The 20,356-nt window shown below is 39.8% G+C and overlaps 3 protein-coding genes across 7 annotated transcripts; 2 read left to right on the forward strand and 1 right to left on the reverse strand.

Annotated features, from left to right (window-relative positions):
• Positions 1-1,713: 1,713 nt before the first annotated feature.
• On the forward strand, positions 1,714-6,560 carry stard14 (START domain containing 14). Its single transcript, XM_031862844.1, has 6 exons — positions 1,714-2,071; positions 2,196-2,343; positions 3,316-3,419; positions 3,583-3,700; positions 3,809-3,861; positions 5,154-6,560. The coding sequence occupies exons 1-6, from the start codon at positions 1,910-1,912 to the stop codon at positions 5,358-5,360; spliced, it is 792 nt and encodes a 263-aa protein (XP_031718704.1). The 5' UTR covers positions 1,714-1,909; the 3' UTR covers positions 5,361-6,560.
• Positions 6,561-6,680: 120 nt separating this feature from the next.
• pdzd11 (PDZ domain containing 11) lies at positions 6,681-10,246 on the reverse strand. 2 transcript variants are annotated; one of them, XM_031862845.1, is made up of 6 exons: positions 10,163-10,246; positions 9,523-9,630; positions 9,218-9,358; positions 9,001-9,099; positions 8,689-8,749; positions 6,681-7,875 (listed from the first exon to the last, which is right to left on the reverse strand). In XM_031862845.1, exons 2-6 carry the CDS (start codon positions 9,613-9,615, stop codon positions 7,841-7,843), a joined length of 429 nt encoding a protein of 142 aa, XP_031718705.1. In that variant the 5' UTR covers positions 9,616-9,630; positions 10,163-10,246; the 3' UTR covers positions 6,681-7,840. The 2 variants fall into 2 exon arrangements, with proteins under 2 accessions (XP_031718705.1, XP_031718707.1); XM_031862847.1 differs by lacking the exon at positions 10,163-10,246 and adding an exon at positions 10,072-10,158.
• A 1,650-nt stretch (positions 10,247-11,896) lies between these two features.
• gdpd2 (glycerophosphodiester phosphodiesterase domain containing 2) lies at positions 11,897-20,307 on the forward strand. Of its 4 annotated transcripts, XM_031862912.1 has the most exons (16): positions 11,897-11,969; positions 13,708-13,933; positions 14,706-14,809; positions 14,950-15,043; positions 15,309-15,368; positions 15,453-15,551; positions 15,689-15,782; positions 16,074-16,219; positions 16,525-16,607; positions 16,817-16,976; positions 17,084-17,290; positions 17,382-17,530; positions 18,359-18,509; positions 18,612-18,694; positions 18,781-18,809; positions 19,833-19,996. In XM_031862912.1, exons 2-16 carry the CDS (start codon positions 13,847-13,849, stop codon positions 19,904-19,906), a joined length of 1,620 nt encoding a protein of 539 aa, XP_031718772.1. In that variant the 5' UTR covers positions 11,897-11,969; positions 13,708-13,846; the 3' UTR covers positions 19,907-19,996. The 4 variants fall into 4 exon arrangements, with proteins under 4 accessions (XP_031718772.1, XP_031718770.1, XP_031718771.1 ...); XM_031862910.1 differs by lacking the exon at positions 18,781-18,809 and having other exon boundaries at positions 19,833-20,307; XM_031862911.1 differs by lacking the exons at positions 11,897-11,969; positions 18,781-18,809 and adding an exon at positions 12,002-12,243 and having other exon boundaries at positions 19,833-20,307.
• Positions 20,308-20,356: the final 49 nt, after the last annotated feature.

Consider the following 20,356-nt stretch of genomic DNA (forward strand, 5'->3'; position numbering starts at 1 on the left):
TGTGTGTGTGTGTGTGCGTGTGTGTAGACAGTAGCTTAGTTTACAGTCAAACGTAAAGGCTGCACTGTCTCCAGACACACACACACACACACACACAGTTTAACACAAACCAACTAACACATGGCACAACAAAAGACACTGTTCATTTGCTGTAGCTTGTTTTGAAATGTCTGCGTTTTAAAATGGATTAAAAACATGTAATCGATTACATCAAACGGCCATTTTAACATGAGCAGCTCTTCTACTACTTGTCACTGACTAAATACTCAGCTTTGTGCTATTCTGAATCGTGTCTGTCCATTTGAAATATGCTGTCTACTCGTGTTTAGCAACGTTTGTGTGAATAATGTTCTATTTCTATGTGATGTATAAAAAGGAGAGTTAATGAAACAAGTGTAGGCCTATCACATGGAATAAAATAAAGATATTTCACCGAAATGTAACATCTGTGATCCTCTTTTCTTTTTTTTTCTGAAGCACATTCCTGATTCTCTCATTTCCAATGCTGTGGATCCACAAACATTCATGCTCTGTACATACAGTCCATAAGCGAAACTATGCAGCACGTCAGTTGAATGTGAGAAACCTGTTGTGTCGCAGGTCACTAAAGTAGACTGAAACTACTCTATTGGGTAACACATCAGAGGCATGCAGTGTAACAACAGGAAGGTGTGGCGAGGTAGGAACGTGAGATTGCAGCACACACACACACACCTGCTACTTTCTTCATGGACATCTTTGCCCAAAAGACATTGAAAGCATGTGGGAAAAAAACAACGAATGTCTTAACTGGGGTTTCATTAATCTACTTTCCAATATTCATACACGAAGATCTCTTAAAAGTCATGCAGTACTTTTTTTTACTTTTGTATTAACATCAAAATATGACTAAAGTGGCAAAAGTAAGAGTATTTATCATGCAGAATGGCTCATTTCAGAATAATAGTTTTTAATGACTGGATTGTAACTATTGATTCCTCAATGTGTACATCACTTTGAAGCTGGTAAAGGTGGAGCTCATTTTAACTACTTTAAATTCTGCTGTGTGACTTAATCTATGATATATCATATTCTATATGTTGTATTAAAAATATGGAGCTGTGAACTAACTAGTAACTAAACTTATAAAGGTATAATGTTAAAAATTTGCCTCTGAAATGTAGTGAAGTAGGAGTACAAAGTAACTTAAAATGTAAATAGTTACATTCCACCACTAGTATTAGTATTTCAGAAAAACAGCCACGTATCTCTAAATACCATTTATGTTTGAGGAAGGTATTTGTAAAAGTTGAACCAAACAGATGATTAAACTAATTGTAGACCCCGTCATGATGACACCTTCAAGCTTGATTTATTATTTCACCCATGTGTTTGTTTTTTGTTCGTGTATTTTTATTGTTTAACATTTACAGTCGTGATGATTCTCTGTAATCATCAACACTGAGCAATTCGCACCCACCCACTCCCACAGTGTTCAGCCTACTGTCCGTGGCCTTTTGTGTATCAACTAAACACAACACTGCTCTTTTTTTTATGAACTGCTTTATTTATTTTACTCTGATAGCAACGCTGCCCTGCTGTAGCGGTATGACAATGTAAAAAAACAAAAAAGTGACTTTGCCTTTTTTACTTTACGATACCTGCGTAGCACACCTGGATTCCGGAAGGGGCTGTGACGTCAGAGGGATATCTAGAGGTATGACTCAGGAATTTAGGACACAGAAGAAAATCCTGCTGAACTGGAGTGGTGACCAGCTCGCATATATTCGGCTCGCAGGAGGCACAGAGCCGCAGAAAACTCTCCGAGAGTCGACGAGGTCAAACGCGCCGAACTGTTGTGTGTCAGGTTTCTTTTTTGGAGGAAAGATTTGTTTAAAAGCAAAGTTTATTTTTATTTTTTTGCTGAAATATGTCTATTTTACCCGATGAGACGGCTTTTGCGGACTTCAGGAAGCAGTGTTTATCAACGGACAATTGGTCCAACAAGTACAATAAGAATGGGATGCAGGTGTGGGTCGAAAACTCTCCTGCAAATAAAGGAAACAACGGCCCTAAAGTCCACAAGATCAAGGTAAGTCCACTTTGACACCAACATTTAGAAATATCAGGATGTCATGCTTGTCTCCGGGTTTCCTACCGCGAACTTGGCAATGCCCTGTTGCTTCTTTAACACTTGCATGTATGTGTGTTTTTAGTGTCAAATGACAATCAACGATGTATCCGCTGCCTCCATGTACGACGTCCTCCACGATGGCGCGTACCGTAAGACGTGGGACCCCGCCATGGTGGAAAGTTACGACATTGCCCGGCTCTCTGCTAATGCTGATGTGGGCTACTACTCATGTGAGTTCCTCTCTCTCTCTCTCTCTCTCTCTCTCTCTCTGTTCAACCGGATCACTCTCTCCTCTGCGTGCTTGTGTCTCTGTAAGTGGCCCAAAACTAACCAGGTTCAACCTGCTGCGCGCAAGACATAAACACGCTGAAAAGGGAAAGTGCATGTTTAGAGTTTGATATTTTTACATGGAAGAATAGTGCTATTCCGAGAGAGTTCATGGTTTAAAATCTGTGCTGCTATTTATTTGTTTTAAGACGAAGTTCTGGATGTTTTTATTTCATAATAATCTTTTTTTTTAAAATTTTATTTATAATGCACTTTTCAAAGTCTACATTACAAATGCAGCAGAATAAAACAGTCAAGTCATAAATCATCAGTTTAAAAGAAAACATGAAGCAAATGTTGATGTATAAAGAAGAATATGGTGTACAAAGAGGAAGAATAGGAAAAGAAAACATGAAAGGAATTAAAACTCAGTTTAAAGGACATTTACAACTAAAATCAGGAGTATATATACACACACACACACACACATGTTTTTAAGAAGGGACTTAAAGGCGATCACTGACTCGGTCGATCTGATTTCCTCTGGCAGAATCTTGGTGTCAGAGTCATGTTCTTTATTCTGAGCTACTGGGAAATATGAACAATGCCACCATTGCTTCCCTGTCAGCAATCACTTCTGTCCATATTTGCATACTCTGACTAGATTTGTTTTTCCTTCAGTGCATCGTAGTGCCGTCTCCTTCTTAAACTTCTATTTCAAATTCATCTGAATCTGTTTCTTCTGTTGACTCGTTCGTAAGCTGCTGAAGCCCTCGGGGACAAAGACCAAAGCGCCCTCTTGTCCAACAGGTGTATTTATTGTCATAACAAGGGTGCACTTGTTGAGCCTACGGTTGTGTACGGAGAAGTAGTACATGAAGGAACGCAATATAACCAGATTTTTCTCTTCCCTTTTTTTTTTTTTCTTCCTGCAGGGCTTTGTACAAAACCCATAAAGAACAGAGATGTGGTATCTCTGCGTTCGTGGCAGGTGATGGAGGACGAGTACATCATCATTAACTTCTCAGTCAAACACCCGGTACGCCACCTCCTCCACACTCTCCCACTGTCTTTAAACGTGCCATTTCTACAACTCTCTGACACCTATTGACCTAATGTTTTGTGTGCATTGGATGTTTTTTTCTACGGAGTTGTCTGTAGTTAAAATAGGTTCTTATTAAAAATAATTAAATTCATTACAGAAATACCCTCCTCGCAGTGATCTGGTGAGGGCCATCTCCATCATCACTGGATATTTGATCAAGCCCACAGGACCGAACAGCTGCACTTTCATATACCTTTCACAAGCCGACCCCAAAGGTACGACCACAACCGACACTCCTACTGTACTTATTTTAAACTTCAGAACTCCTGCCAAACATTTTTAGAGCAGTTTGTTTTAAAAAGTTGTGTCTCTTTTTCTTCCAGGTTCTCTTCCCAAGTGGGTGGTAAAACAAGCTTCTCAAGTTTTCGCTCCGCAGGTAAGTCACGCAACACACACACACAAGTTTTGATAATATCCAGTCAACACTGCAGCACTGTCATGTTAGAAATACATGACCTATATCACTGTGCGGGCGTGTGTCCATGAGGTGATTTAATAGGTGTGTGTGTGTGTGTGTGTCCATAAAGGAGTGAGGGTTCATTGTGTTTTTAAGGACAATGGTAACTATAGAAACACAATTTAAGGGCCTGTCCTGGTTAGGCTGCTGACAAAAGAATATCTCGACTGGAGCTGTTGGTCTCTCGCTCTCTGTGCAGAACTTGTTCTCCAGGCTTCATATCCTCCGCAGATTGATCATATTTAGACCAAAGTGTATAAAGCTGCCGTTGAGAGACTTTTACTAAAAAATAAACATCGACTTTCTGTGCAAGTCATTTCTATAGACTAAACCATATAAGGCTAAACCTGTCCATTTTACTTATAAAACTCCTAAAATGATTAATATATTGTCGGAATAGTTGCTGATTAAATTGCTTCAGCTATAGATCAGAGACCTACTGAGGGCAGACATAAGAATAGAAAGTGACCTACAGATTCAAACTGACGGAGCAGCTCATACTGTAGACAGTTAAACAGTAAAGAGCATCAACTTACAGTCTCCACAGCAGACAAAACGATGATGATAATAATACTATAGAAACACAAAGAATAAACAAACTAAAAAGTCACAGAAAGGCAATTCTAAAAGAAGTAGGATTTAAGAAGAAGAGACAGAGTTTGCGGTCCTGGTCTTTCAGCATTGTAGGAGCCCTGTCACCTTCGTGTATGAATCTGGACATTTGCACAACAAGGAGCAACACAGTCGAGGATCTCAGGGTGCGGGAGGAGACCTCCAGGAGTTATAAGAGATCTGAAAGATAACTTGGGGCGAGGCCTCTCAGGGCTCTAATGAATATATATCTTAATATCAATGCTACAAAAGCAGAATTTTGCCTAATTCACAATCAAAGCAGCAATTTCGTTAGCTGCAGATTTGTGACGCAAACCATACGTGCAGTTCTGTTTGACATCCGGTTGAAGTCAAGAACGTATGTCCCTGTAATGGCAAAGGCAAGATAGCCATGGTTCAAAATACGACTTCACCATTAAGGTAATAATTTTTCAGAGCTGTAAATAGGTCCACTTGTGTATCTGCTTGCCACATAATCTGTAACTCAGTATTGTGTGAGCCGCCTTATCTTCCGCTCTGTTGACTGAGAAGGAAGGTGTGGTATTGACCCTCATTGTCGCGCTGCAGCTCTGTGATTGTGGTCTCCGCTCTCCCTCCAGGTGTTGAAGTGTGTACACAAGGCGGGACAGAACTACACCGAGTGGAAACAGCAGAACTCTCCCGACCAGAAGCCCTGGCTGTACCCGGAGCAGAACACCCTGCCCATGATGGACCCCAGCAAATTGTCCATACAGAGAGCCGACTCGCTAGAAAACGTGGATGAGAGTTCCAAGGTGGCCACTCAGGACAGCGAGGACGGCAGCTAAATCGTGACTGGGGGGGGGGTAGTTGGAAGAGGGTGACATCGGAGGACAAATTTAATATGACTTGAGACCTCCGACTCTCTGTGATGTTGCCCGAATGCTCTTGAATATTGATCCACATCAGTGTGCCTTTTGGGATGAGCATGAAGTGTTTACAGCCGCTTTAGCAGACGGAAACGAGCACAGATCAAATTGCCGTGGACCTCAGTCCATGTTAAAGTAAGCTAAACATCTCTCCAGTGTTTGCCGACGAGCTTAAAAACAAAAAGGAAAAAAAAAAGAATTGTACGGACTTGTAGGTGTGAGGGTTTGAGTGTGTCGTAGTTAACTACATTTACAACGGGTCCTATCTCGAGCCTTTTTGAGTTACAGCTATGTGAAATACACGCGAACGCATTTTTAAATGAAGCGTGGTCGTCCACTTTGCCTTTACAAGTGACCGTGAATGAAGATTTGACTCGTTACTGTCGGTGGTGAGAGTAGAGTGAAGTGAAGTTAGTTATTTTTCTGCATCGGAGTGATTTTTGATTCTGTTAAATCACATTTTAATGGCTGTTTTGCAGTTAAAACATTCTTAACATGTTGACCTGTTCGGGGTTTGTGCAGCCACTCTGGGCGTCGGCCTTGAATATGTTTAAGGAAGTTTTTAAGCTAAATGCAAAACAAAAACAATTCACTGTCACATTTGCTAATGATCCTTTTTTTTTTCTTTTTTGGAAGAGCTCGTTTTTAGTAACCATTAATTGTCTTTAGTCATAATTAGTGAGTTACTATGTTTCTTTGTTCGTCGTTTAATGCAGAGACAGTTTGAAGGTTCATTGTATTTATTTCAGATGTTGTGCAATCGAAGGTTTTTATGTCATTCTTATTCTAAGTTATACAGACGCTAGACTTGCATTGGCAAGAGCAGATCGGTTGATCTCCAAGAATGAAAATCTGGTTACGATGTATTATAGCTCGTTAGAATTTTGTTAGTTGAATATGACTGTTGACCATAAAGGATATATTTTATTTAATGTATTTATTTGAAGTTTCTGTAGTCTGCTGACGTGATGATGGAGGAAAGACCCTGGAATGAAGCCTTGCAGGCTGAGCTGGTTAGGTTTTTTTTCTTCTTAAGATGTTTGATGTGGAATGTTCCACGGTCTTAACTTCAAAAAAACAAAACTGACAAGGTGAACGTAATTACGGTCATTGTCTGCGTTCCTCTTAAGATGACAATCTAGTCTCAGGAGAAACCAAACTACAACGTGGAACAAGTTTGGCTACTTAAACCGGTCCATTTTTAGCTGGTTCAGGCTCTAAGTACAAAGAAAAGATTCCCACGGTTCAAGACGTTTATTTCTTTGTACCATGTCAATGTGCTGCTGAAAAAAGTTATTAGATGGAAAACCGAAAGTAATTTCTCTTCTGAATGTAGCAGTGTAAAGAATGAGACTGTGTTGTCAACAGTTTGGCAACTCAAATATAAAGTTCATACATTAAAGTGATTTAAACTATTCAGCCCAGAAGCGGGTTATGTGAAATGAACACGGATGAAACATGAGCAAACATTCCACAGTATTTAAGTAACAATAGCAGTCACCGAACAATAGTTACACAACTTAATAGTCAAACAATTACAAACTGTTAAATATTTAAAAACTGGATGTACAGTATATTCACAGTGATATTAGGATCAGTGATATTTACCAGAAGTCTTGCACCATCGTTTCCTCCTAAAATACATAAGGCCCTGCTGTGTCATGTGAGTCAGTGCGTACTGAAGTCCAAGTCATATGCACATTTAATTTACATGTACACACACACTCAGTTTGTCAATATAAGACGCATAAAAAAATAAAACATTGGAATCATGTTTTGGAAAGCTCCAGGAAAAGCTAGTAAGTGGATGTTGAGTTTAAACGATTCCATCAAACAGTTCATGACTGTAGGATTTATAGCCAGGCTGATCTATTAGTTTTCGGTAGGTGTACCTAATAAACACGCAACTGAGCATGTGTGTCCACTTCATATCTTTGTCATAGAGGCAGATGTGTACAGTACACACAAGTGCTACTCTGTACTCGATCTAAATATACATGTCTAAGACTACAGTAGAAACAAGAATTATAGGGCTTTAGGAAAAGCAAATGTCTATGAATGTTATGCTCGACGAGAAAAATATGTATCAGTTCCATCATTTATAGTGTGAAATGTCTATTAAGCTTCTGCTTGTACCGTATCTTCCTGTGAATACATCCTGATAGAGTAGAAATCACCACGTATCACAGTAGATCAGGGAGCGCTCAGGTGACAGAGTATATATTGTCCCTACGTGGAGGACTTTGAATGAAGCTGTTAGTCATACGTCAGTCATCTTGAAGCGGAGACAGAATGGAGGCCAGAGTCTGTAGGAGGGCGATGACGAGCAGTGACGTAGATCCCCGCCCGCCCGCCCGCGCACACACACACCCTCTCTCTCTCTCTCTCTCTGCTGCCACCTAATGTACAGTCCTCTCCTTCTGCCTTTGGTAGTCTGATAGAAGAAAACACACAATAATGTTGTCTGTCATCCGACCAGTACGATGTAATTCAGTGACTAAAAGCCTTTTATTGTTGTTGAAGACATGCAGTGAGATCAGCCAGGTGGTTATCTCAGCCACAGTATGCAGGTACTGTAGCATGATGGCAGCTAAGTGCTGACAAGCTTCATTTTCCTTGAGGTTTGGTCCCCCAGAAGCTGAAATGTTCTTAAAGCTTTTCTCTCTTTTTACAGTCTTGTTGATAAAGCATGTACTGTAATACGGGCATACTGGAGGATGATAAAAGGCACAATTCATGTCACAGATTTAAAAGTTGGATTGGAATCTGCCATCACGCTATCAAACTGAGTTAAGTTCTACTGATCTTAACTCATCTCACAGTGTTCTCAGTCGCTTTAGTACATTTCTCAGATCACAATATACATTTTTTTAATTAGTTTAATCTCCCTCTTTTTTTTTTGCATGTGTTGAGGATGCTTCGAGAAAGTGATTTAGAGAAACTGAAATAGTAACCACAGACGAGTCAATCTTAACTGCTTTTGTTTTCTGATGCTTTTTAAAGGTTTGTTTGTATCAATAACTTATTGTAAACAAAGCAGGGCTGTATTTTAAATAATGATCAGTCAAGAAATACACAATTTAAGTCAAACATTAATAACTGTACATGAATTCATCTGTTATTTATGGTCACAAAATACTGATTTGGCCATCAAAAGACAAAGTAAGAGTGCAGTACAGTATCTGTTGACGTGAGTGAGAGATTGTCGTCATTTTCACTTGATATGATTTTGCAGAGTAAGACTTACTGTAAGGAAAGAAGCGAACCTTCATCAGTATCTCTCGCGCAGTCTTCAGAATCTCTACAGCCTGAAGAGGAAGAAGGAATGAACTTAATGCAATATAATAAAAAAAGCTATTACCTATATAAAAAACAGTTGGGGCAAAATGTGTAACATTGGGCTGAACTTATTGAGGCATTTTATAAATATTTACATTGAAATATGTAACTGGCACGTTCTAAAATAAAGTTCCATTTCACACAGACAACTTGTTCCGACTGCACTGAAGATGTAGTAGAAACTGTATAATAATGTGTTGATCAATATCACTGCTCTTACTCTTGAGTGCTCTATGTCTTGGAAATCAACCTCATTCACAGAAAGAACCTGGTCTCCCTCTTGCAGACCGGCTCTGTGGGCATCCGAGTCTGGGACCACCTGCCAGCACAATACACACAAATCAGAAATCACAATGTGGGAACAATTAGTCAGCAGCGCCACAAGCATGAATGCCAGGGCTACACACACACACACGCGCACACACACGCACACACACCTTGGATATAAAGATTCCCAACTGTGACGCTTTGCCCCCCCGGATGTTGAAGCCCAGCTGTGCTCCTGGAGGTTTCTTCAATACGACGGTACGAGGCAGGAACTGGGTGAGCTCATTGTTGTAGTCCGGGTGATGAACCCGCTACAATGTTACAAAGAAACAGAAAAGCTGACAAAGCACAACAACAACATGATATCCATGATGGCCCTGTGAGCTCGATTCTTCTTACATGTCTTGATGTATTAAGAGAAATCTAATAACCTGCTCTGAACATGCTCAGTTCCACACACTGATATGTGTCATACCTCCTGTGGGGCTATCCACGCTGGTGGGTTCTCATATGAAGGCAGGAATACCACAGGGAGCTGGTAGTCATCATAAGGAATCTTCTGATCCATCGTTTATAAAAACACCTAAAGACAAAAATGTACATTGTTATGAAAAGCTCTTCCTTAAAACGTAATGTACCACTTGTTATAATACAATATGTACATGTGCTTTATGTTTATAAAACTGCAGCATAAAAACGAGTAAAGAGACCAAACACAACAATATAAGTTACATTCAGATCACATATTGTCGAATACTTACAAAGTTACTAAAAAACACAGTTTCCAAAGACTAACCCTGCTGATAATTACACAAATCCTGAAATAAACGTTGTATAGATGCACATTTGTATCAGACGATAGAGATAAAATGAGGTTTTTCGTGCTTTAGCCGACAGTGGATCATTTCACACTGCAATATGCAAACGAGATGCTAGCTAAAGCTAAAGCTAGCTTACTGGCTAACTTCGAAACGCTGCTGCTCTCTTCATCACAAATCATATTTAACCAACAGTCACTGTTTACCATCATTTGGACTACACAGACGAACACAGCGCGTAACCTCTGGAGGGGAATGAAAGCAGAGTGACAGCCATGAAACAACAAAGTATCTCACCTGCCAGTCTGACGGCTAGCAGCAAGCACTTTTCCATTAGTGTATTATAACGATGACTGTGCTATCCAGTGCACTACCGCCACCTGCTGGCACGGAGGAGTCACTCCCACACGCAGTCCAGCATTCACTGGAATTTAACACAGTCATGTCTTTTTCTTTTCAAAGACTATGAAAAGAAAAGAATAGATAAAAGAGGAATATTCACAACCTTGCAGCGTAAGTAGTTGAAATTAGCCCCACCTTTACCAGCTGCAACATTTAACTGATGTAAACATTATACGTTATTACATTATGCTGAAATGGAATATTCTGCATAATAAGTACTTTTACTTTTGGTACTTTAAGTATTTTTTATGCTAATACTTCTGAATGCATGACTTTTACTTGTAACACAGTATCTCAAAGTCTCATATTCCTGCAGTTATTATTCTTTCAGTTACAGTGTTGTTATAATGTCATGCGGTTATTAAGTGCCGACCGATTGGTGTGACAAGTCTGCACTGCTGCACGCAATGCAAAAGTAAATCAGACATGCTGTTCACTGTGTTGAAGCTTTATCAAGCATGTTTAATATCTCCACAAGTTTCTGGTTTAACTACTACTATAATCAATGTATATATTATGTCTATGTTATATATAGGACTTAAATGTTGTGTTGGAACAAGCAGTCAGATCTTCTACTTCAATAAAAGTAGCAATACATTATGATGCAAGTTAGGGCCTGCATTAACAATTTAACGTAAGTAAAAGTACAAAAGTATTAGCATCAAAATATACTTTAAGTACCCAAAGTAAAGGTGCTCATTATGTGGAATGGAATATATTATACGATGCATCACTTTGATGTTGCACTGAAGCAATGGGGCTAATTTCAACAGGCTACTGCTGGGCTTGTGAATTCCTCAAAAGTGTACTTAAGTACAGTAAATGCCTACTTAGTTACTTATCATCTACAATGCAGGTGTGTGAGGGGGTTTAAAGGAGCAGTTCACCCCAAAATCAAAAATATACATTTCTTCTCTTAGCTGTATTGTTATTTATTAATCTAGATCTTTTTGGTGTGAGTTGCCTGGTAAGGGAGATATCGGTCGTAGAGACGTCTGCCTTCTCGCCAACATAATGAGACTATGGCATTCTGGTTGTGTTGCTCAAAGCGTCAAAAAATACTTTTTGAAAAACAGCAATGTCTCTTACTAGAAATCATAACCCGATTACTCAAGATAATCCGTAGACCTTGTTGTGAGCAGTTTCATGTCGGAATTTTGGTTGAAAGAAAATGGTTCCTGCACGAAACTACTCACAACAAGGTCTGCGGATTATTTTGAGTAATCCAACGCCTGTACTACGAAAAGAGTTCAACATACCCAGGATATCTTTCAGTTATCTGACTTAACAAACCCTAACGACCGTGATGACATTAAGCAGTCCTACATTGGTGGTTATCAACTTGGTAAATCAACCCAGGTCTTCTCAATCTGGCCATGAACATGGGATTTGTTAAAAGTGACCCTGAGGAGCCGAAGTATCTTATGTAGACTATACGTCTGGAGAGATACTTCTCTTGACTACTTGTTGCAGAGGAACTGTCAGTGTACACGTTCAGTTTTTTTTCCTTTAAACTACAAGTTTCTCTCTAAAGACTACCTGAGTTGAATTGTTTGTATCCTCCCTCTCTGTTTGGGCTACACCCCTTCATCCCTTCACCCATTCATGTGGGACCATTCACATTCAGCTCACGGACTCACACTGAAGTGGAAAGGATGCCAGACAAGTAGAGTGGAGGCTAACGGAGTGGTTTTCCTACCGAGTGAGTACAGAGGAATTTAACAACACAGTGTGATTCATGGTCTCGTTCGTTTTGTTGGATACTGCAGATAGATAGATAGATAGATGGAATAGATAGATTGATTGATAGAAAAAAACATTTTTTAACTACTGTAATTGACTCAGTCAGTTGTGTGTGAATTTTTTCCTGGATTGCAAACCAAAGACGGAAGTTGAAAATTTAAGTTGGAGGAAAAACCCTTTCTGTATCTGTAACAACGAAAGTCACAGCAGAGCGGCATGTTTCCTTGTTGACGGTATGCATCAGGGAGAGTGAGAGGTGTGATGGGTGTTTCCTCCATGTGTTTGTCCTCGCATAAACGTCAATCATTCTAAGAATATTTGATCAGACACTTTAATCTCTCATCAGTCTTTATCGCACCCACTAATTACAGTCAAAGTTGCCAATCAGCGTTAAGTGATAACACAAAAGTGGCAGAGTGGATTGGCAAGGTGTGTCTCTGTGTTATTGTTTCATCTGCTGAACAATGCAGGTACCCGCGCTGTGCCTTCATTTGATGTAGTTATACGTTGTACTAAATTATATCCTTAAACTTTGAAGCATGTAGTAAGTGTGTTTATGCATTAGGTGTGGTTATGTTGGTAAGTGAAAGTGACAGTTAAGGTGTGATTGAATAAATAAACAGTGATTTCTTCCAGCTCGTGTGTTTTGCAAAGACATAAAAAATGAAACTGTTGTAAGGCAGTCAACTGTGAAGAAGTATTTAATTGTTCTTTGGTTGTGAGTGGGACATTCCCATTTCCCTCTCATTATTTATCTGATCACTGGCTGTCACAAACTACGGTTATTACTTAACATTCTGCTGAGATGTAAAACTCCCTTGAATAATTGCTGTGAAACAAGGCGCCCTATGTTTCACATCAGTGACATTTACACCTGTGGACCTGTGCAAACATGCACGCATTAGATGATAATCTCCTAATTTATTTTAAGAAAAGCATTACTTAATGTTAAAAAAGTTGATTTTATTCTATACAGTAGACAAAGCATAAGACTGTTATGTGATTTTTAAGTTTCATCTCAGCTTTACCTGCTTGAGCTGCTTATTGCCTTGAAGGCTTTGACTGTGGGAACAAAATTGAGCAATCAATGGGACAGTAGCTGGCAAAACCTCAAGTCAAATCTAGTCAAACAACAAACGGTTGGTCGTATGAAACGTGTTTTTCAATAGAAACAGTTATTGCTCAATCTGCCTCTTCGGTGTGTTGACAAATAATGTGCGCTAATTTCCATGTCCCATGTCTGGAAGGGGTGATCGAAACATGTTTTCCATGCATCTTGCTTTGCCCCATTCTCAGGCTACATATCAACATGGAGGTTCTCATCTAAACTACTTTAAACTAAACATTTATGAAGTCACTATCTACGTCCAAAGAGTATCCTTCACCATGTCAGTAATGTTTGTTCTTTATTCATGGACTGTTTATTTCCTCCACCCCCTCTCTGTGCGTGGCTGTGCCTGCCACTGTGGGTGTTTGTGTTGCAAATGCTCCAATTCTGTGACGTCACTCTGAGGCCGGCCTGTGCGCTATACTCTCAATACCCCATGGTGTTGGCCATTGTAAGTGCTGCCAGTGGCGATACCCCATTTTGCACACAGGCTCTATTGAGAGGCTTACTGAGCAGGGATTGCCTTGATACCCCCTCCCTCATTTGCTTTCTGTCACAGTCGTCTTTTTCCCCCTCCTACACTTCACAGGTTTAACGGGATCAACGAGGTCGGGCCTCTCTTCGGCATCCAGAGAAAGGGCTCCCTCCGTCCTTCAGGCTGTATCAGGTGTCCAGGTTGCACTGAACAGGAGCTGCACTTCCTACGCTGTGACTGAGGAGGAGAAGTGATGTGTCAAGACGATAGCTGTTGCAGAGTTTGCAGCAGGGGCTTATACAGCTGCCACTGGAAGCACTCAAGTATACCTAAGACAAAAGTAAGTATTTTCCGCGACATTTGTGTTTGTGTTGAAGTTTTCAAATCTAAATATATTCTAAATATGACCATTAGGGAGATACGTCTTTGGTGTTCTAATTTCCTCTATATTAGACAGCTCTATATTATACGTTGGTGTGTGATGTTTATGAAATAATTCAGATCTATTTCAGTCTTCAGGTTCCTTGTACTTCCACTGAGCATAACCTTTACAAATCCCTGTAATCAGGGATTACCATTCCACCGGACTGAATTCAGAATTGTAAAATAATGCCAATGAACAGTTTTTCTAAACGAATCCCAGGTTTTAAATGCATTTTAAATGAAACTGGATACCTTTGTCTAGAGAAAGCTGATGAGATATTCTTAGAAAAGAAAAACATAGTAAATTAATTAAGTATTGATGATGATGAAAATTGTCTGCCAAGAAAAATAAGTGAACTCACAGGCCCTAACAGGCTTGTTTTGGATTTAACTGGAACAGGATTATAAAGGGGGTGGGTGGGGCCTATAATCGTTTACAAAAATGAGAGGGTGGAGAGGTGTGTTGCTGATGGCAAAGGAGCTGTTTGTGGTGCATTCTCACAACACAGTGCAGCTAAAAAAGCCAACAAAAAATGTTGGAATTGTTCCATTGTCTTCTCAGGTCAAATTCCCTTTGGAATCCACAGACACACACACAGCACACAAAATATCTCGAGCATTATTTGAACCCTCAAACGCTTTTAAGTATCATAAAATGAATACTATTTCACCAGTCCTTTTCATTTTAGCATGCATGCTGTTGGTTCTCAGTTGTCACTCTGGTGTCCCTGCTCTCCCTGTGCTGGATGTACATCTGCATGGTTACGTTTAATGACCAAGAGGATGTTAACTGGTGAGTGATCACAAACATGCAGACAAATAGGCCTTGTTGGATCCCTCACAAAAGCCCAGATACCTTTCTTTTCTTCTCCTTTTCCTTTTGTGACCTTTATTCTGCTGACCCTGTGCTGCCCTCTTTTGTTCTATTATCAGGGAGGGCTTCACACGACTGAAACGATGGGTGAATTGGTTCATGGTGATGATCATTATTTCCGCAGTGCTAACCAGCTACTGTGTTCTGCTGCTGGTGAGTATATAGTGTTGATACTGTGATGTTAATATGTTATGGTAAGGACGCAGTGATTGCAGGATATTAGTTAATTACTGGCATGAGGATGGATTTTTAGAAGTCTGGGTAAATAAGAAACATGAGATTTTTTTGTTTACTATGTGCTTTATAACCAGATATAATGGCAGCTGAAAAAATAAATTTGTTGATAATGAAGTATCATTCTTCAAACATAGTAGGAAGCCATCGTTGCAATTTCATAATTTAATACCGTTCATTACAGCTCTTTGCATTGGTCCAAGTGGCCTTAAGGGAGCCGCTCAACTTACACTGGCTACACAAGGTAAACATTTAACCACCCAACTCCCCCCCCCCAAATATGCATCATCTATACAGGTTGTCATATTTGTATTTTCTTTCTACACAGATCTTCTTATTTTTTGGCGTGATATTCGTCGCTTTCGGAGTCACAGGATTTTGCCTCAAGTGGCAGCGAGAATGGCCGACTGTTCCTCTCTCACTGCAGGTACAGTGAGGCTCTCATGCCAAGGGGCTGACATGTTTTTGGGAGCGATGCTGAGAGAGTAAATGTCAGTTTTGTTTTTTTGTTTAGTTGTCCGTGTACCTGATGTGTATTTGATGTGCGTGTCGCCCTCTTGGCAGGCCACAGCTCCTTTCTTGCAGTTCGGTGCTGTTGGAGCGTTGACCCTGCTGAGCTTGTTTGTCTTCCAGGGCTTCGACATGGCTGAGAAAAAATGTACGTCATCAGAAAAAAGCACACATTGGCTTAAAATCACACTTTAATCAGCTGAACATGATATCACATATGTATTTTAACAAATGGCTGTTTACTAAGTGTACAGAACTATTCATATGTCAATAGCTGCAAGGGAAAAAGAACACAAATACATTCATGATACAACCACAGTACAAACAATGCTGGTTATTTACTCGCACTTATAAAGGAACTTCTGCACAGGCCCTCTGTTCAGACTCACCGCAGTGCGAACAGAGAGTTATCTTATCGTTTGGCGTTTGTTCTCACCAGGGTCTAAGTTCCTGATTGCAGGTATATTTGTAGTGCTGTCAGCAGCCATCTTCCTGTGTCCCCTGAGCATCCAGTCTCCTTGTCTGATAGAGGCGAAAGAATTGCCTGAAAAACCAAAGCTCATTGGTCACCGCGGCGCACCCATGGTGAGCATCCTGTTTTACTTGACAACACCCTCAAGGTACACATGGTCCACCTCACATTGTGTTGTGATTCTTTTCAACTTTGCTTTTCAACTTATACTTTATTGTGCTCAAGGGGAAATTTGTCTTGCAGCCAGCTAAAACATAGAAACACAGAGACACTCATGTGAGGGCCCCATATGCTGTGCTGCTCTGTCCTCCTTAGTTTGCTGTGCTTCTGGGGTCACCAATGAGTTCAGTATGACACGGTGTATGTGGGGTCGTGTGTGTGTGTGTTTGTCTCACCCGTCTGTCCGCACTGTGTTCAGCTGGCCCCGGAGAACACCATGATGTCATTCAACAGGAGCATCGCGTGCGGCGTGACGGCCTTTGAGACAGATGTCCAGCTCAGGTACGTGACCGTCAGTGAACACGGTGTGATTTCTGCAGACACGTGTCAATGTACATGACATGGAACAAATACTTTGAGTGTCAACATCCTCACAGGGGAAGTTACTTCTCTATAATTCAATCTCCACAGAGATGTTACTTCATGCACCTTTAAATATGGGATTGATTTTGCCTCACAAATGTCATTTTTTTCCTGTTTTTCTAACCCAGTAAAGACAGGGTTCCCTTCTTAATGCATGACAATAACGCTGGGTTCTTGCTGAGAACGACAAATGTTAAAGAGAAGTTTCCCAATGAAAACTTCAGCCACAGCGCCAACCTGACCTGGAAAGAATTACAGAGTCTGAATGCAGGTGAATGGTTCCTAAAGGTGAGGGCTGGGCTTTGACACATACTTGTCCACACGCTCACTCATAAAGATTTATGTGATATCGTGCAGCATGCCACAGTTACAGGAAGTGTTGTCTGGCTTTTTAGACAGATCCTTTCCGTTCAGTGTCCAAGCTCTCAAAAGAGGAGGTGAAAACAGCCAGACATCAGACCATTCCCTCCTTGCTTCAGCTCCTCAACCTCGCCAAGCAGCACAACATCTCAGTGATCTTTGACCTGTATAGTAACAACCAGGAAAATGACACAGTGGACACAGTCAAAACTATCTTGCATTCTGGCATTGACCCAAAGCTGGTAAGCCGGATTCTATTTCATTCTAATCAAATTTGAGATATCTCATGATAAGGCATATTTTGTTAAGGTGTTGTTTCTTTTTATTTTACAGGTCCTCTGGCTTCCTCCAGCAGAAAGGGAATATGTAAATAAGACTGCTCCAGACTTCATCCAGGTCTATGACAACGAAAGTGTTATGCTTAAAGAAGGGGGGAACCACCTGAATGTGAAATACAGCACGTTTAGTACAGAAAATATCAGGTAAAGTAATAAATATGAAACTAAATACACCTGTTATATCTATAGGTAGTGCCAGGGGGCATGCACAGCAGTGTGTTAATTAAAAATGTGTGTGTGTGGCATGCTAAGACACAGTGCTGGCGCTGACTATAGAGGTGCAGGATCGGCCTCCAGGGAGTGAGATTGAAATAAGGTTCCAACCCAGGAGTGCTGCTCCATGCATGAGCAAACAAACCATGAAAAATGACTAAAGAATGACAAAAATGAAATGCAGTGTAGCAGCATGTTTTGAGAAAGTGAACTACATAAAAGACAAATCACTGGGCAGCACAGGTTAGCACTGTTTTTACATAAACATATGTAATCTTACACCTTTTGATCACATGCATTTGGTCATAATGAAATGTTGTGTGGGATAAATGTGTGTCTGGTCAGGGATCATGATGCCTGTGATGGCAGGGTGGGTGTATGCATATGTGTATGTATCTTCTCATCCCTGTCCATCCATGTATGCAAGTAGAAAAACTCTATTCTATTAATTATCTTTTTTAAACCGATGCAAAAATAGTCGAATAAGGAAAGCATGATAATCGTTACGGCAAAAAAAAGAAAAAAAGAAAAGAGAAAATACCCATAGGAGCATAGTATGTACATTTGCATGCACATATATGTACTTGCATACATGCACCTACTTACAGACATTTACATATGCAGATACAGACCTGCATACACACATATCTACTGTCCTGCTTTCCATAGATTTCTGTCTTCAGATATACTCCTGTCTTCATTCACCATTGTAATCTCAACAAAGGTCTACATTTCAGACGTTGTGTTTGTATCTGACAGTAACAATTGGCCTAATAAGAGTGTCACGGTGAACATGTGGGTGGTTAACGAGCGTTGGCTGTTCTCTCTGCTGTGGTGTGCCGGAGCCAGTTCTGTTACCACCAACTCCTGCCACCTGCTAAAAGACATGGAGCGGCCCGACGGGGTCATGGTGAGCAACGCATACAGCTGCACGAACGGTAGCGTGTGCTTTACTTCCCTTTCTGGTTATTTCAGTAGCCAGCAGTAAACACCACATGTTTGTGTGTTACAGGCGCCTCTTACTTACCGAATAATATGGATTACAGTGGACATTGCATCTATTCTGATAATGACTGGACTCTACATCTTTGAGTGGTAAGCAGAGCACACGTTTGTGTCTGTTGTATGAACATGTTGATGAAAGTGAATTGACTGATCATCCACCTCACTGTTTCCGACAGGAAAACGCACTGTTTCTGTAAGAGAAAAGGTACTGGACGATTTCAATGTGTTAACATTAGGGTTGGAACTAATGATTGCTTTCACTATTGATCCATCGACAGATTATTTTCACAATTAATCAATTAATCCTTAAGTCTATGAAGTGTTTATCAATATTTGCAATATCCCAAGGCAGCATCTTCAATTTGCTGTCCAAAACCAAAATATTTTCATTTCACCGTCATAAAAATGAAATGAAAATCAACAAATCTGGAACACGGAAAAGTGTTTGCCTTTTTGCTTGAAAAAAATGACTTAAGTGATTAATTGATGATTATTATTATTATTTTCTGTTGATGGACTACTCTATTAACCGACTAACTGTTTCAGCTCTAGTTAACATAATGACAATTATGATACTAATCTTTCCATGTTGCTAATAACATTTTTTTAAAAGTGGTGATATTAAAGCAATCCATCCTTTGGGTTTGACATGAAGTTAATAACGGGTTAGTGTAACTACAATGGCAAAATTAATTTTAAAAAAATGTGGGTCTGTATTTTTCATTTGAAAAACTAACAATATTTTAGAGAATGTAATAATGCAAGATAATGAGGAAGAGGTGTATAAGCTGTAACTATGGCTCAACTAACTGATGCATTATTTACTAAAGCTTTATTGATCAGTTAGGCCTTCAATATCACATGTTGGATTGCCAGGTTGTAAAACGTCATTTTTACTTGGACACTTATTTGGATCCATTTATGAAAAACATGTCAACATTTACATTATCGTTTACAAACATTTGTGAAACAGGAACACTTTAAAATCTTTATTTACATAGCTTTTAGACAGTAAGAGAATAATTTAAATAGATTAGGAATATTATAATGTCATCATTCCCAAATAGAAAGCAAAAAAAATATTCTACAACCTGGTTACCCAAAAGTTGTTCTTTTACAACTGATCTACAAATTATTAGAAAATGATTTATTAACCATAACCACATCTATAACGATTACAAATGTATTCATTTGTCTGTTTTTATAACTTTTTTGTGACTCTACACAGGGACCGAGAGGCAAAGAAACGAAACTGCAGCCTGGAACGAGAAAGAACTGTCTCCCTTCTTATCCACCGGGTAGTTTGCCCGACTCCAGCAGGACATTTTTCTGCCACAAAACTAATAGATCCTTGTTTGCACCGCCAGAATGGTTTGGACTTAAACCAGGAAGAAAGCAAGTTAATGTAAATAACCACACACTGTATTCCAAAGCCATGAAAATAAGAATGTTGCTTTTTCAGCGGTTATAAGATGTTAACCAAATATCGGCACCATGCTACTGGATGGCTGTTTTACTTTTTTGTTTCTGTTTAAGTTTAGCTGGTTAACTGGGTATTAATCTTTCTTCTGTTGCTACTGATCGTATCACTGCAGGAACAATGTGTATATACTGTAACCTGAGTCAAAAGCACTGACTGTTTTCTACACTGTCCTGTGTCTGTGTATTTTATCCTTGACTACATAAATATTTGTGTTTCTTTATATAATGATTCAGTATTTTTTAAACGAATTTCTGTCCTCCTTTTCTGGC

The sequence above is a fragment of the Anarrhichthys ocellatus genome, unplaced genomic scaffold (genome assembly GCF_004355925.1).
Source record: "Anarrhichthys ocellatus isolate YVR2014 unplaced genomic scaffold, GSC_Weel_1.0 scaffold27, whole genome shotgun sequence".
NCBI classification, from domain to species: Eukaryota; Metazoa; Chordata; class Actinopteri; order Perciformes; family Anarhichadidae; genus Anarrhichthys; species Anarrhichthys ocellatus.